The 16,169-nt window shown below is 34.3% G+C and overlaps 1 protein-coding gene across 5 annotated transcripts in view; it reads right to left on the reverse strand.

The window, feature by feature from the left end:
* The window catches only part of LOC114344906 (V-type proton ATPase 116 kDa subunit a 1), a 157,981-nt gene that overhangs the window by 29,754 nt on the left and 112,058 nt on the right, over window positions 1–16,169 (reverse strand). For 4 of the 5 annotated variants that reach the window (XM_050646423.1, XM_050646421.1, XM_050646422.1 and 1 more), the window contains exons 5-6: window positions 6,102–6,228; window positions 1,218–1,394 (exon numbers count right to left, since the gene is read on the reverse strand). In XM_050646423.1, the coding sequence (XP_050502380.1) occupies window positions 1,218–1,394; window positions 6,102–6,228 (304 nt within the window). Of the gene's footprint in view, window positions 1–1,217; window positions 1,395–6,101; window positions 6,229–8,338; window positions 8,381–16,169 lie in introns of all 5 variants that reach the window. The other variant, XM_050646420.1, reaches the window with a different exon arrangement.

Below are 16,169 nucleotides of genomic sequence, written 5' to 3' on the forward strand. Positions count from 1 at the left end.
ACGGGGTTCTACTGTATCTATTTTCTATTACGTAAGTATCTTTACATTTTAACGTTTATTTATAAAACACCCTGTATTTTGCAGAATGGTAAAAAGCAGTAAATTGTTATTTTGATTTAACAATGTATACATTAATAATATGACTTGTATTTGACAGTTGACAGTTATATTGTACCTACTTGTTAATTTTAGTTCTAATAAATTTTGTTGGTTAGTTACATAAATAAAGTAAAAATGAAAAAATGACTTATTTGAGGAAGGTGGAAAAACCATATATGTATAACATGGGAGTAAAGTCTCTTTTCCTCCCTTGAATGATTACTCGGGAGGAAAAGTAGCACTTTCCTCCCTTGTTATACAAATAGCTATTCCTCCAAACTCATGCTTGTAGATATCCTACAGTTCAAATTTATATCTACTATTACTATTACTTGATCGTTTGCAAAGTTGAGCGAATATACCACAGTGTTGGTAAGGTATCACTCATTGTTTTACATTTTTGTTTCCGTCTGTTTAAAGCACATTCGAGGTATTTGGGGACAGGCAACATCTTTGCTTCAATCCTTTTGATGTTACAAATCATGTTTTTAGTTTTGTTATGCATTGTTTGTATAGTACATTGACGGCTTTTATTAATGCTATATTATCATTTGTGCATTCCATTGATTGACACAGCTTCATCAACAGCTTCAAGATTTCTTCTAAGGTCAATAGTTTCTCTATTTATTATAAATTATAGACGTTTAATATTTATTTTATTAACGCAGTTCTTTAACTTAACAATTTAGTTAAACAAATTCTCTTTAACCTAATAGAAATATTAATAATATTGAAAAATATTAAAAATATTCCTAAAAGATATTTAATTGAAAACTTATTGGACCATTTTCCTGGTAACACCTCCATGGCTTCAGTTACCAGATGTCGCTAGACACCTACTCCATAAACGTCAGTTGCAATGCGGGGATAAGCTCTCGGAGTTTCGTCACTTGGGGCAGAGAGCAGCAAACCTACGCCTCTCTGATGATGACTCCAATTAGAGTCGAAAATTGTCGAATTAGAGTGCTGGTTTGCGCTCTCTGTTCTAAGTGAAAAATAAGACAGTTTTGCCTTCGCATTGCAACTGAATAAAAATGGTATACATTTTTATTTTATTTTAAATTCTCTTTACTTCTAGTAAAACATTTTTGTTAGTCGGAAGAAACACAAATACTTACCGTATTGAGATCTTCAATTCTTGTCATGACACCCATAGCCATCTCTCTGCGATCGGCAGGGGCGTCTGGGCAAGGGTAGAGAGTAGCCCTGAATCCTTCGCAGATTTTCTTCACTCTAATTTTCAACTGATCTCCTTGGAAGAAAATTATGAATACGGATTTGTAAGCTTGATCCCCCTAAAGATATATTATATTAGCAACGGACTTAAATTCAACTACAGCTGTAGGTATACATTATACTGATGGCTAAAAAACTACACCTCTAGTTCTTGTTAACGGCACTCTGACAGCTCAACGGTATATTGTGAAGTACAGCAACCGGTTTTACATCCCTACCTACAAATCATTCCAAACGCGATCTTTCAACAGATCAATATGAGCAATATGAGGCAATGCCTCATATTGCTCGTGAAACTATGGAGTTCATACAAGAATCTGGCATAGAGACTTTGGAGCGGCCATCAAAATCAGCTGATTTGTCACCCATTGAACATGTGTAGGTCGATCGAGACGTCCTCCAACAAACTTAGAAGACCTGTGGCATGCCATAAGAAGAATTTGGATGAGTATTCCGCAATATGATATAGACCAATTAATTCGATCAATGCCCCATAGAGTAACTGAGTGTATAGAAAATTAAGGAGGAGGATTCATTAGATACTCATTTTTTGACGAAAATGACGTTGCAAAGTTTATAATGTTATTAAATAATAAGAATCTTATATATAATGTAAACCGAAGAAATCGAATCTTATACAGTGAGCACGTAAAGGTTGGAATAAATTCATTTTCTCGAGAACGGACGATTTTGGAAAAAAATCCCGAAACAGGTCAATTTTTATTTTTAAATTGCGACTTTTTGGAATATGTATCATACTAGTGACGTCACCCATCTGGGCGTGATGACGTAATCGATGATTTTTTTAAATAAGAACAGGGGTCGTGTGATAGCTCATTTGAAAGGTAATTCAATTCTCTATTCAGTAATATACACATTAGTATAATTATTTATACAGGGTGTCCAAAAAATATTTTTTTTTATTAAAAGTTATTGACATAAAAAGAAGAATGTGTGTAATTTATTTAACTCAAAATACATTTTACTGCTATCATAAAACAGGAAATAATGTTTATTTGACAAGTAAATATTGTTTTTTGCCTAAATTCAATATTAAAGTCGCCACCCACCTTCCTCTTGACAGTTTGAACATTTAATTTAAGCGAAAAGCAATGATTATTTTTCAAATAAACATTTTTTTTTTGTTTTCTGAGAGCAGTAAAATGTATTTTTGACTAAAAAATTACATGCATTCTTCTTTTTATGTTAATAAATTTAATTAAAAAAAATTTCTTTTTGACACCTTGTATAAATAATTATGTAAATGTTTATACTACTGAATATAGAATTAAATTACCTTTCAAATAAGCTATCACACGACCCCTATTCTTATTAAAAAAAATCATCGATAACGTCATCACGCCCAGATGGGTGACGTCACTAATATGATATATATGCCAAAAAGTCGTAATTTAAAAATAAAAATTGACCTGTTTCGGGATTTTTTTCCAAAATCGTTCATTCTCGAGAAAATGAATTTATTCCAACCTTTACGTGCTCACTGTATAATAATGTATACAGGGTAGCGAGAAAGTATGGAAACACGGTAATTTCTCGGAAACCGCTTGACCGATTTTTATAAATTTTGGTGGGTAGGGGTTTTCTAATGCGGCCGATATTATAGTGGTAATTACATTGTTGTCAAACCTTCCGTTTTTCTGGAAATCTAATGAACTTTCTTATTTTAAATGGAACACCCTGTATATTTTTTGCGTTTTGAAGTCCTTAATAAATACTGATTATTTTTTATATTATATTCCCTATACCTAAATGCCAAAATTTCGGAGTTATTGCTCCATTTATTAAAACAAAAATTTAACAAATTATAAAAATCAATTTTATCGGCCCGGGTTGACATTATTTTAGGTTCTTTGCATCATTAGGAACAAAAAAGGTCTTCTGTAATTTGCCTAAAAAGTTAATCGTTTCCGAGTTATAAACAATTTAAAACTGAAAAAAATCGAAAAATGACGATTTTCTAGGTTCAAAAACACGCAAAAAAATATTATTTTTGAAATTACGAAGTGCCTAAATTCAAGTTCAAACCTAATTGTATCAGATACCGATAAGTGATTTGGTCTTATTCTATTTTAAAATATTATTTTTAGTTGTTAATGCCCGATCGTCCGTCCTCTCGTATGAGCTTCATTCAAAATTAAAAAACAAAACAATATTTTAGAATAAAACATGCCAAAAGTTCTTATAGGGATCTGATACAAGAAGGTTTGAGCTTGAATTTAGGTACTTTCTAATTTTTTTTACTTGTGTTTTTGAACGTTGAAAATCGTAATTTTTAGATGTTCTTCAGTTTTAAATTGTTTGTAACTCGGAAATAATTAACTTTAGAGGAAAATTAGAAAAGACCTTTTTTGTTCCCAATGATACAAATAACCTAAAATAATATCTACTCGGGCTGAAAAAATTATTTTTTATAATTTGTTTAAAATTTTGTTTTATAAATGTAGCAATAATTTCGAAATTATGGCAGTTAGGTATAGGGAATATAACATTAAAAATAATCAGTGTTTCTTAAGGAATTCAAAACGCAAAAAATATACAGGGTGTTCCATTTAAAATAAGAAAATTCATTAGATTTCCAGAAAACGGAAGATCTGACAACAATGTAATTACCACTATATTATCGGCCACATTAGAACATCCTTGCCCACCAAAATTTATAAAAATCGTTCAAGCGGTTTCCGAGAAATTACCGTGTTTCCATACTTTCTCGCTACCCTGTATAACGTAATGGACATCGAAGTAAAAAGCGAAACTAAACAAAAATCTCGGAGAGGACCACAAAAAATCAAGTGGTGGCTGCTAAAAGATGAGAAAGAAGGTCTATTCAGGAGAAGAATAGTAGAAAAAAAGTGTTGGAACATGAAAGGAAGCCCTAATACAATTTAGAGAAAAATGGCCAGTAGTATTAGAGAGACTGCAGAAGGCGAAACGAAGATATATAAAATAGCCAAACAGAGAGCAAAGAAAGCAAAAGATTTTATTCAGATTAGATGTATCCGAGATGAAAATAATAAAATACTAGTTCACGAAAGGGATGTCAAAAAGAGATGAAGAAAGTACTTTGACAGCTTATTAAATGAAGAATTTGACAGACAGCCTGTAGAGTCAACGGAGACAGTAGCAGCAATGGTCACCAAAATAACAAACGAGGAAGTGGCTCAAGCGCTTCAAAAAATAAAGAAAGGAAAAGCGGTAGGACCAGATGATATTCCTGGGGAAGTATGGAGAGCATTGGGAGAGACAGGAACAAGGTGGCTAGCAGGTCTATTTAATAGAATTATGGAAGTTGGACAAATGCCAGACGAATGGAGAAGCAGTATACTGGTACCTGTTTACAAAAACAAGGGAGATATACAACAATGTACAAACTACAGGGCTATAAAACTGCTTAGCCACACCATGAAAATATGGGAAAGAGTAATAATTGATAGACGGATACGTGAAGAGACCGAAATATCCGAGAATCAATTTGGCTTTATGCAGGGCAGATTAACAACAGATGCAATTTTCATTATAAGGCAGTTGATGGAAAAATACAGGAGTAAAGAAACAAACACTCATATGGTATTCATTGATCTTGAGAAAGCATATGATAGAGTTCCTCGAGAGATTCTGCGGTGGGCACTCAATAAAAAAGGAGTCCCTGGTGAATATGTAAATATTGTGAGGGATATGTATGAGGGAGTAACGACTAGTGTTAGGACAGGTGTGGGAGAGACTGATAAATTGCATGTGAAAGTAGGATTGCAACAAGGCTCTGTGCTTAGTCCGTATTTATTCTTATTAGTTTTGGACCAGATAACAGCGAAACTACAGGACAACATTCCATGGTGCTTAATGTATGCTGATGATGTCGTGTTAGGAAATAGTGAAAGAGACTTGGAACAAAAACTGGAACAGTGGAGGCAAGCTCTGGAGGAAAAAAAGGTTTAAAACTTAGTAGGACAAAAACACAGTATTTGGAATGTTCATTTAAAGATGGAGTTACTACGAATAAAATGGTATCTTTGGATGGTGAACTGATTGTAAAAAGCAATAGTTTTAAGTACCTGGGATCGGTATTACAGAGTAATGGAGAAATAGATGGAGATGCATGCAGTAGAATTAGGGCTGGATGGATGAAGTGGAAAGAAGCGAGTGGTGTGTTGTGTGACAGAAAAATTCCAATGAAGCTGAAGGGAAAATTTTATAAAACAGCCATAAGACCGGCTATGATGTACGGAACTGAATGTTGGGCAGTGACGAAGAAAGAGGAACAACGAATGCATGTGGCGGAAATGAGAATGCTTAGATGGATGAGTGGAGTGACAAAGAAGGATAACATTAGAAATGAGTATATTAGGGGAAGTCTAGGTGTGGCACCAATTGATGCCAAAATGAGAGAGCATAGGTTAAGATGGTTTGGTCATGTTCAACGTCAAGACGTTAATCACCCAATACGAAGAATAGCTGAAGTGCAGATTACTGGAAGGAGTAGGAGAGAAAGACCAAAGAAGACCTGGGGGAGACGATAAGGCAGGACATGTTGGTAAAGGGGATTGACATTGATATGACCCAAGATAGAATTGTGTGGAGAAATGCAATTAGGGAAGCCGACCCCGCATAGGGATAAGGCAAAGAAAATGATGATATATAATGTATACTTCCATAAATAAATATTAAAAAAATATTATTTGTCCTTCTAGGCGTTGCATTTTTTTGGCCATCACCATGTACTGTTGTGTAAATCAATATCGCATACTTACACTGGCTGGATCTTCTAGGGGAGTCTCGATCTCAGCTTGTCTCAAGAAGACGTTTCCTCTGCACGCTCTCCACAACATTCTTTCGAACGCCGGGATCCTTTCTCTCAGAATAACTCCAGCGACGAAGCTATATACATAAAAAACAATTGAATATCTGTTTTTATATAAACGAAAAACTTAACAACAAAGAATGCAAGCTGTACAAATATACAAATATAATACCGATATAAAAATGTTCCTAAAATTTCCGAATTTTGATCAAAATCTGTAGTTCTTTCAGCACATTCCGGACAATTTAATTTTATAGACATTAGAGTTGCACAAAATTTAGCAGTAGGTAAGTCGGTGGTCTCCAATAGACGCCGTACGCTGCGTACAGCGTCACACCGTAGGTCGCGTCTGTGTGCTTAATACAATAAATAATAGTTGCGGTCTGTTATCGTACGCCGAACGTAGCATGAAACTGCTGTACGCGACTTCACAGGCGGTGGTCTATAATAGACGCCGTACGCTGCAGATAGCGTCACGCCATACGTCGCGTCTGTATGCTTTACACTGCTGTACGTGGCCCAAATGTTGGACACAACGTCTTTAGTTATTTTCAAGAATTGCAGCGTACGGCTGGTACGCGTTTTAACATTGAGAAATGTGTCAATTAATTCATAAAAGAAAAAAGACGAGTTGTTAATCGAATTGGTCAAAAGTAGCAGGTCTATGTTATGACATCAACGATAAAAATTATAAAAACAATTTGAAAAACACAAATGATTTTAAACTAGTGTAAATCATTTTGCACATTTTTAAAATATTTTTTTCCATTCATTCATTTGTCATTAGTGTGTAAAAAAGATAGGTATAAGTATTTTTCAAAAATAAGTGAAATAATTAATATGCCAGGAAGTTTTTAAAAATAATATATTTTTATCAACTAACGAATTAATAATAATTAATACATAAATTTCTCGTAAATATGGAGTACCTACGTACCTAAGCCTGACGTCACAATCGGCGGGCAATTTAAAAACCTTTGCAAACATTACTAATTCCTGTGTGTTTGTCCCATAAGTAGTTGGAAATATTGCTTTTTTTTTAGTTGTTGGAAGAGTAAATAAGAACTTTTGATTATGGATATTCATTTTTTGCGATCGGTATTATTTGTTGTTCGTGAATTTTGGAGGTAAGATTATTATCAAAGTATTAAGATATTTACTCTTAATCTTCATGTTTTAAGGTTATGTTACCTTTTGATTAAAACTTTAATTGTAAATAACCCTGATAAAAACAACAAAATACCTTGAAATACTGTAAAAAAATAATTAAATTTTAATCCAACAATACAACAAAAAATAACCTTAAGACATGAACATTGAGAATAAATATCTTAATACTTTGATATTCTTACCTCACAAATTCACGAACAACAAATCTAGGGTACTCGGTAAAAAGAGTATAAGTCAAAAATAGTCCAAATATTATTTGTGCCGAGAAAGACTAAAAAAAAGACAATATGTATTTCCAACAGCTTATGAGACAAACACACAAGAATAAGAAATGTTTGGAAAGGTTTTCAAATTATCCGCCTATTGTGACGTCAGGGCTTAGGTATGTAGTCCATTTATAGCGTATGTGTTGTAGTGACAACGTGAAGTTGCCGGCGACCGACAACCGCTGTATGCAACGTCTGGCATAACGCTGAACGCAGCATACGGCGTCTATTTTAGACCACATCCTGTCGGTTTATAGTCGATTCGCTAATCCGAGACACAACTGTCTACACTACAATCACAATAAAGATGCACTAGAAATAAACAAGCACGGGGAGCACTCCCAAATCATGATTTGGGAGTGCTCCTCGGACATTCAACGTGTCTTATTTTATTTGGGATACAGACAGGACAAACCCATAATATCTTGGTTTGTTTATTTCTATATAGTGCATTTTTATTGTGATTGTAGTGTAGACAGTTGTGTCTCAGATTAGCAAATCAACTATATTGATAATAATAGCCTGATGTTTTGTAGTGATTACGAGAAGTTGCCGGCGACCGACAACAGCTGTATGCAACGTCCGGCATAACGCTGTACGCAGCATACGGCGTTTATTGGAGACCGCTGACTAAGGAAATAAGATGTGACAGTACAATTTGGCAGCATTAAAAACATAAACTTAAAAGTACTTTAGCTAATAGAAAAAAGATGTATTACACTAGCTAAAATAAAAATAAAATAATACTGACCATGGCATGTATTCCTCCGAGTCATACTGTTTTTCCGGGAAACTATTAAAAGTATGTATGTTATAGAGTTTATTACAATCAAGGGTATAATTTTGTGCTAATGTTTATGAATGGATGAGTGCAGCGAATATGTGCAAGATGAAAAACAAAGCTATTTTTGGCTTACTAGCGGTATAATGAATTGTCCTAATATGTTCGACAAATATCTGACAATGGCAATTTATTGGTAGCTGATGTGTGTGCATCTTTATTATTAGCTTTTGGTGTTAATATTTTAGGTAAACTTTTTGGTAATCATTATTCATTCTCAAAAGTAATTTCAATTATAACAGAAAATGAAATTATACCACCTCCGTATATATGAAACCTAAATTAGACTGGCAGATTCATTCAATTTATTTTCTCCAAGGCCATTATAGGTCTGGATCCCGCGTATGAAAAAAAAGTTGATTAATAGCAAGTTGAAAATTTGTTAATAGCTTAAGGGTGTCTAGTCAGATAAACTTTAATATATGGGAACACTGGAACAGGGGCAGTTTTAATTGTGGAACAGGTTAAAAATTTGGAACGGTCACACCACGAAGTCGGCACATTTATTTTGTTCGACAGAACAAACTTAAACTCTTCGAACAGAGATTAAACTCTCAGGCAAAAATCAAACTGCTATTTATCACCAAATGGGAGTTTTAATGAGTGGAACATGTAGAATATGTCATATGACAGGAATTATGACAGGTGATAAATAACAGTCTGATTTTTGCATGAGAGTTTAATCTCTGTTCGGAGAGTTTAAGTCTGTTCTGTCGGACAAAATAAATGTGCCGTTTTCGTGGTGTGACCATTCCAAATTTTTAACCTGTTCCACAATTAAAACTGCCCCTGTTCCAGTGTTCCCATATATATCAACGTTTATCCGACTAGACACCCTTAAGCTATTAACAAATTTTCAGCTTGCTATTAATCAACTTTTTTTTCATACGCGGGATCCAGACCTATTAGTTAATATAATAATAATTGCATTAAATTTTTTTTGCGCATATTTTTAAGCGTCTGTAGTTTTGTATTCCAAATACATAATTACATGTATACTTTTGTTTTAGCTGTATTTATGCTATGATCAGCGCATGATCCTAGTAGTTACATCAATCTTTTTCATAATTGTTTTCGGCTCTTATAATACCACTACCATGCAGTATGCAGTTGGTCTTATATTCTATGGTGGATTGTCCAATCGTGTAGACATCGTCAACAAAAGCTTACCTTCGCTCCCTGGGCAGCGAAGCCATTTAATTCTGGTTGAGCTTTCCTAACTGCATGCTCTAATAGTCCAAGATGCAGCGCTGAAAAATTTCTCTGAATTTACTAAAGCTAGTTTTTTCACAGTTGATTACTGTGAGTGTCTAGAGAAACATACTGCGGTCGGTCAAGCGAAACGTAGAACAGGTGGTACTGACAGCTTGTCAAAGTTGCTTACCTGCGGAGGTAATTAAATCCATTTACTAAGGCTAAAAATCAGTACACACATTCTAAATTGAATATAAATAAAAGTTATTATAGTCAGTCAGCTGTATGACGGGACAGAGCCGGTCGGTCGGCCCCAATGAATGTACAGGGTTATTCACTATATTTTGACCCCCTCTAAACTGTTTTATTTACAGAATTAAAAAAAAATGTAAAATACAAAACTTATTCAATTTTTAAATTATGATTTTGACATATATATCGTACGAGTGACGTCATCCATCTGGGCGTGATGACGTAATCGACTATTTTTTTAATGAGAATAGGGGTCGTGTGCTAGCTCATTTGAAAGGTTATTCAATTCCCTATTCAGTGATAACATAATTGTTTATACAGGGTGTCCAAAAAAATTTTTTAATTAAATTAATTGTTTAATTAATAATTAAAAATTTTTTTTTAGACACCCTACATAAATAATGATCTTAATGTTTATATTACTGCATATAGAATTGAATAACCTTTCAAATGAGCTAGAACACGACCCCTATTCTCATTAAAAAAAATAGTCGATTACGTCATCACGCCCAGACGGATGACGTCACTAGCACGATATATAATAATATGTCAAAAAATCCTAATTTAAAAATTGAATAACTTTTGTATTTTACATTTTTTCTAATTCTGTAAATAAAGCAGTTTAGAGGGGGGTCAAAATATAGTGAATAACCCTGTACATTCATTGGGGCCGACCGACCGGGTCTGTCCCATCATACAGCTGACGGACTATAATAACTTTTATTTATATTCAATTTAGAATGTGTGTACTGATTTCCAGCCTTAGTAAATGGATTTAATTACATCCGCAGGTAAGCAACTTTGACAAGCTGTCAGTACCACCTGTTCTACGTTTCGCTTGACCGACCGCAGTATGTTTCTCTACACAATCACGGTAATAAACTGTGAAAAAACTAGCTTTATTAAATTCAGAGAGATTTTTCGGCGCTGCCTCTCCGTCTATAAAGTGAAATTGAATAACAAAGGGGCAGTGGATCGCTTCGATTTGGAACTCATCTGATGTACTGCTGCCAATTCTGATGCGTAAACATGGAAGCCACACTGGTAATCACTTATTATTTCTTCTGCGTACGGAATTAATTTTCACAGTGCAATAATCGACATACTTTGTAAGTTGTATGAATTAACGATATTTCTCCATAGTTCTTACATACAGTTCTTTTTGTGGACAGGTACTATGTGGCTTTCCCTTGACCAGTGTTTCATTGAAATCGTCCAATACGATTTTGATGTCATGTTTGAGTTCTGCCGTGTCCTCTTGTTCTAGAAGTTCATAGAATATATCCTTGTTCTCTGCGTCTGCTTCAGCTCTGCTCTCAAACCAAGTGATTTATTTATTTTTTTAATTATCCATAAAGATTATAAAGACATTATTATTATAAAGAAATTTAGCCAATCGCCCTCCCTCTTAACGATGCTGGATCCGCCGCTGTACAGCTGATGCAATCACTGACATAAGAGTTAGATTTGTCCTCTTTCCTTTGAATCTTAAAGAGCAGATGCACATGTTTGTTGTGAGCAATCTTTCCAAATATAACCAACGTGCAGTCATTCAATTTTAGTGTGCTAAAGGTTTGCAACGTGCAATCAATTTTAGTGTGCTAATAAAACATATAATGGACTAATTAAACATCTAAGATCTAACATCACGAGAAAAACCAAATGCAAAATATACAAAACCATGATAAAACCGGTCCTTATATATGCATCAGAGATATGGACACTGTTGAAAAGCGATGAGAACTTATTAGGTACGTTTGAACGAAGAATCCTTAGACACATATATAAGGGGGTGATAGAAAATGACGTATGGCGCAGAAGATATAATTTTGAACTATACGCAGCATACAACGAACCCGACGTCATAACATCCATAAAGATCGGACGTCTGCGCTAGATGGGCCATGTTGAACGGATGTTGGAGACCGAAACACCAAAACATATAATGAGACAAACACCAGTAGGGAGAAGGTCAAAGGGAAGACCCAAACTTAGATACATGGAACAAGTGGAACAAGATCTGAAAACACTTGAGATTACCCACTGGAAGAACAAAGCAAGGAACAGAATAGAATGGCGGAAAATCCTAGAACAAGCCAGGACCCAAAAAGGGTTGTCGAGCTACTGATGATGTTGAAAGGTTTGCAACCATTAATAATTCATGCGCGAATGCAAGTAATGTATGAAAACGCATGTTTTTCGTATCCAACTGTTAAGGAATAGTGTTGAAAATTTAATAGTGGAAGACAGGAGATGAATGATAAGCCCCGACCAGGTGCACTGCTGGCTACGAATCTAGGTGTCATGATTATCTTATATTATCTTGCCATCAAGCAATAAGACGAAAGCATCCAGATAAACTGTCACATGGAGGCATTCTTCTGCACGACAATGCTCGGCCTTAGTTTTTAAAGTAGTGAAAGAAAATCTACAACGAAAGAGATGGAGGATATAAGAACATCCACCCTATAGTCCCGATTTATCGCCTTGTGATTTTCACATCTTTGGGCCAATGAAAAAGGTGCTAAAAGATGTGTTTCAATTGAACAAGCCTCGTATTAGTAGAAAGTCGGTTATTCAAACCGAAATCTAAAGCAATCTAATATCTAATGAATAATAATGTGAACGAAAGCAAATTCAAGGCAATAGCGTTTACTCTGTGCAAACAAATAATTGATTATCCACATTTACACATCCCATTACCGATCAAAGTTTGTTTAAGATAAAAGTAAATTGTTGTTAAATAATTTACCACTCAATAAAATTACCAGACTAACGCTAATCATTTTTGCGATAAAAAATTATCGATAATTTAAGTGAAGTTTGAAAAATGATTGCGAGGTTAATATCGCGTTGCAAATAATCACATTCCGAGAATAATGGAAGTGAATCATTAGTGGGAAATACAAAAAAAAAAGAAGGAATACAGATGTTCCTGGAACAAACAGAAGAGGATGATCAAAGAAGACATGTTGAGCAATCTTATCAAGAAGAAAAAAAAGTCACGAAAAAGTCAATATAACGCTGGAAGGACAAATACTTCACAGCGGTTATTTTTTATATTAGCAATTGACAGATATATACACTCCTGGCCAAAAAAATCCGATCTCTTAAACCTGTTGTCCAATTTTAGTGATTTTTTTAGTATGATATAGCCTTATTCATTAAGAATCACGATGTAGTAATATTGTTGCTGAACAGGTAAATGTCATTGTATACCGGGTGTAACAACAATACTATGCTTTTTCCTCAAAATTCGGAACACCCTGTGGAATATTTTAGCATTTAAAAAATATTGAAATTAAAACTGAATTGTAGCCTTAGGCTTTCTTAACATTCTGCTTTTTGACTCATTCACTTATGTTGGATAATAAAAAAGTTAGGTACTTTAACAACTAGCCATGTTCTTCATCAATACAGGATGTTTCTAAATAAGTGCGACAAACTTTAAGGATTAATTCTGCATGAAAAAATAATGACAGTTTGCTTTATAAACATATATCCGCAAATGCTTCGTTTCCGAGATACGGGATGTAGAATTTATTCTTACAAACTGAAGAGGTAGTTATTTCACATTTTTTGACATACAACTAAAAATTTTATATTCACCATTGGCGTGCATACAGGTAATATGACCCGTATGCACGCCAATGGTGAATATAAAATACATAATTGTATGTCAAAAAATGCTCAATAACCACCTCTTACAACCCCACCAAATTTCATTTGCACATTTCAACCGGTTTTAGAGAAATAAATAAATCGCAGTGTGTAAGAAAAAATTCAACATCCTGTATCTCGGAAACGAAACATTTGCAGACATATGTTTATAAATCAAACGGCCATTATTTTTTCATGCAGAATTACCCCTGACAGTTTGTCGCACTTATTTAGAAACACCCTGTATTGATGAAGAACATGGCTAGTTCTCAAAGTACACTTTTTCATTATCCAACATAAGTGAATAAGTCAAAAAGCAGAATGTTAAGAAAGGCTAAGGCTACAATTGAGTTTTAATTTCAATATTTTTTAAATGCTAGAATATTCCACAGGGTGTTACGAACTTTTAGGAAAAACACAGTATTATTGTTACACCCGGTATACAATGACATTTACCTGTTCAGCAACACTATTACTACATCGATATTCTTAGAGAATAAGGCTATAACATATTAAAACATCACTAAAATCGGACAACAGGTTTAGGGGATTCGAGACATCAAAAATGACCTATTTTTAAGGTGTCCCGATTTTTTTGGCCAGGAGTGTATATTAGCAAGAACAGATCCAGATCTGTTTTTCAAAGTAAAAATATCTGCCAATCTCTTATATTTTATAAATACTAAAAGCCTGCATTGCTATTAAATAATTCGTACTGTAGAGCAGTGGTTTCCAACTTTTTTCCCAAGATCGCCCCCTGAGACAGGTTTCACCAGTTGTGAATACTATAATCGCCCATCCTCCCCCAATTAAATTGAAACAAATAATTAATCAGTACAACATTTATTTATTTTTACATTTGGTTAGTAATAATCTATAATGACTTCCTTGGGCTTGGTGTCCCTCACATAATTTCTTTATATCTGGCTCAACGTTGGTTAATAGCAACCTCAAATCCCCTCGTTCTATTATGTCGAGCCTATTTCTTTGTTTGTTTTTCAATATACATACAGAACTAAAACCTTTCTCGACTAGATATGTTGTGGGGAATGCTAATATGTAATAGTAATTTGATTGCATTCCACAAGATTGGATACACTTCTTTTATCCGCGGCCAAAATCTTTCACACCCACACTCCTGAAACAGACTTTCAGAAGGACATGGCGTAGAAATTTACTAGTTGATAACAGTCTAGTCAAATATTGGAATCGGGACTGTAGATCTTCTTTCAATGTTTGAAGATGGACGCAATATGTTTGAAAATTCCCAAAATCACCACAAGAAGATTTCAAGTTGGGGAATTTGGTCACATCTCTTCTCTGTATATTTTCTTCAAAAATAGATAGCTTGTCAATGAATGCTCCGATTACTTTCTTCGCTTTGGCCATATTCATGTTCCCTTGTAGTTGCAGGTTCTTCTCATTTAATTTTTAAAAGATCTGATAAGTAAGCGATGTCATTCGATAAATTCAATAACAGTATTCATGAGACTGAAGAACCGTCGTAAGCAAGTACCTACCTTTAGAAAGCCAGCGGACTTCCGTATGTAGTAGCAATGTATTAAATATCTCATCATTTTCTTAACAGAGTGTACGAAATCTTTGATCATTCTTTGGTTTCGCTTTAATTTTATTTACCGCATCTATGACAAGACGAACACAACTTCGGTCGTTCACTTTTTGTTCGAGTCAGATCGGCAATGTCGGTACCTACTCTCATCATTCTTATCCCACTTCTATCTTTCTCTTTTGTGCGGATTTTCGCACAATACGAAAGCTCGATCAAAGGAAAATACAGAACTTATTATAATGTATTACTTACCTACAGAATTAAATCAGGGGCGGCCCGTCGGGGTAGGCAAGGTAGGCGCCGCCTACCCTCTTCAAATGTAGTACAATAATATAAATTATTAATATAAATTACTTATTTCAAAATTGTAATTTATAAATTTTGACACAATATCTACAATAAAATAGCAAAAATTATCCACATTATTTTTAAAAATATCCAAAAAATTTTCTCCGTAGTTATAATTATTGTACGCTCCTTGTAGTATCAGTAGTACTGTATAGATTCTATATTCTCCTTGGTCAGGCACTCGGGAACGTAGCCTGAAATAGAACGACGCCAACACCGAATTGACGTGCTATCTCTCTCTGTTTACGCGAGCAGGCCTGCTGCAGGTCTGCTCGTAGCGACCGAATTCTACGATTTTGAACGGGCGGATAGGCACAGAGTCTTATAGCCGGACCTACAAAATTTTATCAGTTGCTTCTCTTGTGTCTTGTGAAACTGTTTTAAAATAATTGTTTTTTGATTTTGGCTGTTATTAGTAGGTTAAGTATTGAATAAAACTAGGTAGGACAATTTAAATTTGTTTATGAAAACTGAATAATGTGTTATTAGATTATATAGATAATTAAAAATTTAAAGCGAGGTTAATTAATTGTTAACTTATCAATTTATTCGAATAGTAAATTATTATTTGATACATAAATAAAATAAGTAATATTTGACGTTGTTGAAACGTAGGTGTGTTAGTTTTATTGGTGGAAAAACTTTAGTCATCGAATAAGAATATTTTAAACGATGTAATATGCAGTTTGATCGAGACGCCTTTTTCAAGGCGCCAAA

Source organism: Diabrotica virgifera, chromosome 3 (assembly GCF_917563875.1).
Source record: "Diabrotica virgifera virgifera chromosome 3, PGI_DIABVI_V3a".
Lineage (NCBI taxonomy): Eukaryota > Metazoa > Arthropoda > Insecta > Coleoptera > Chrysomelidae > Diabrotica > Diabrotica virgifera.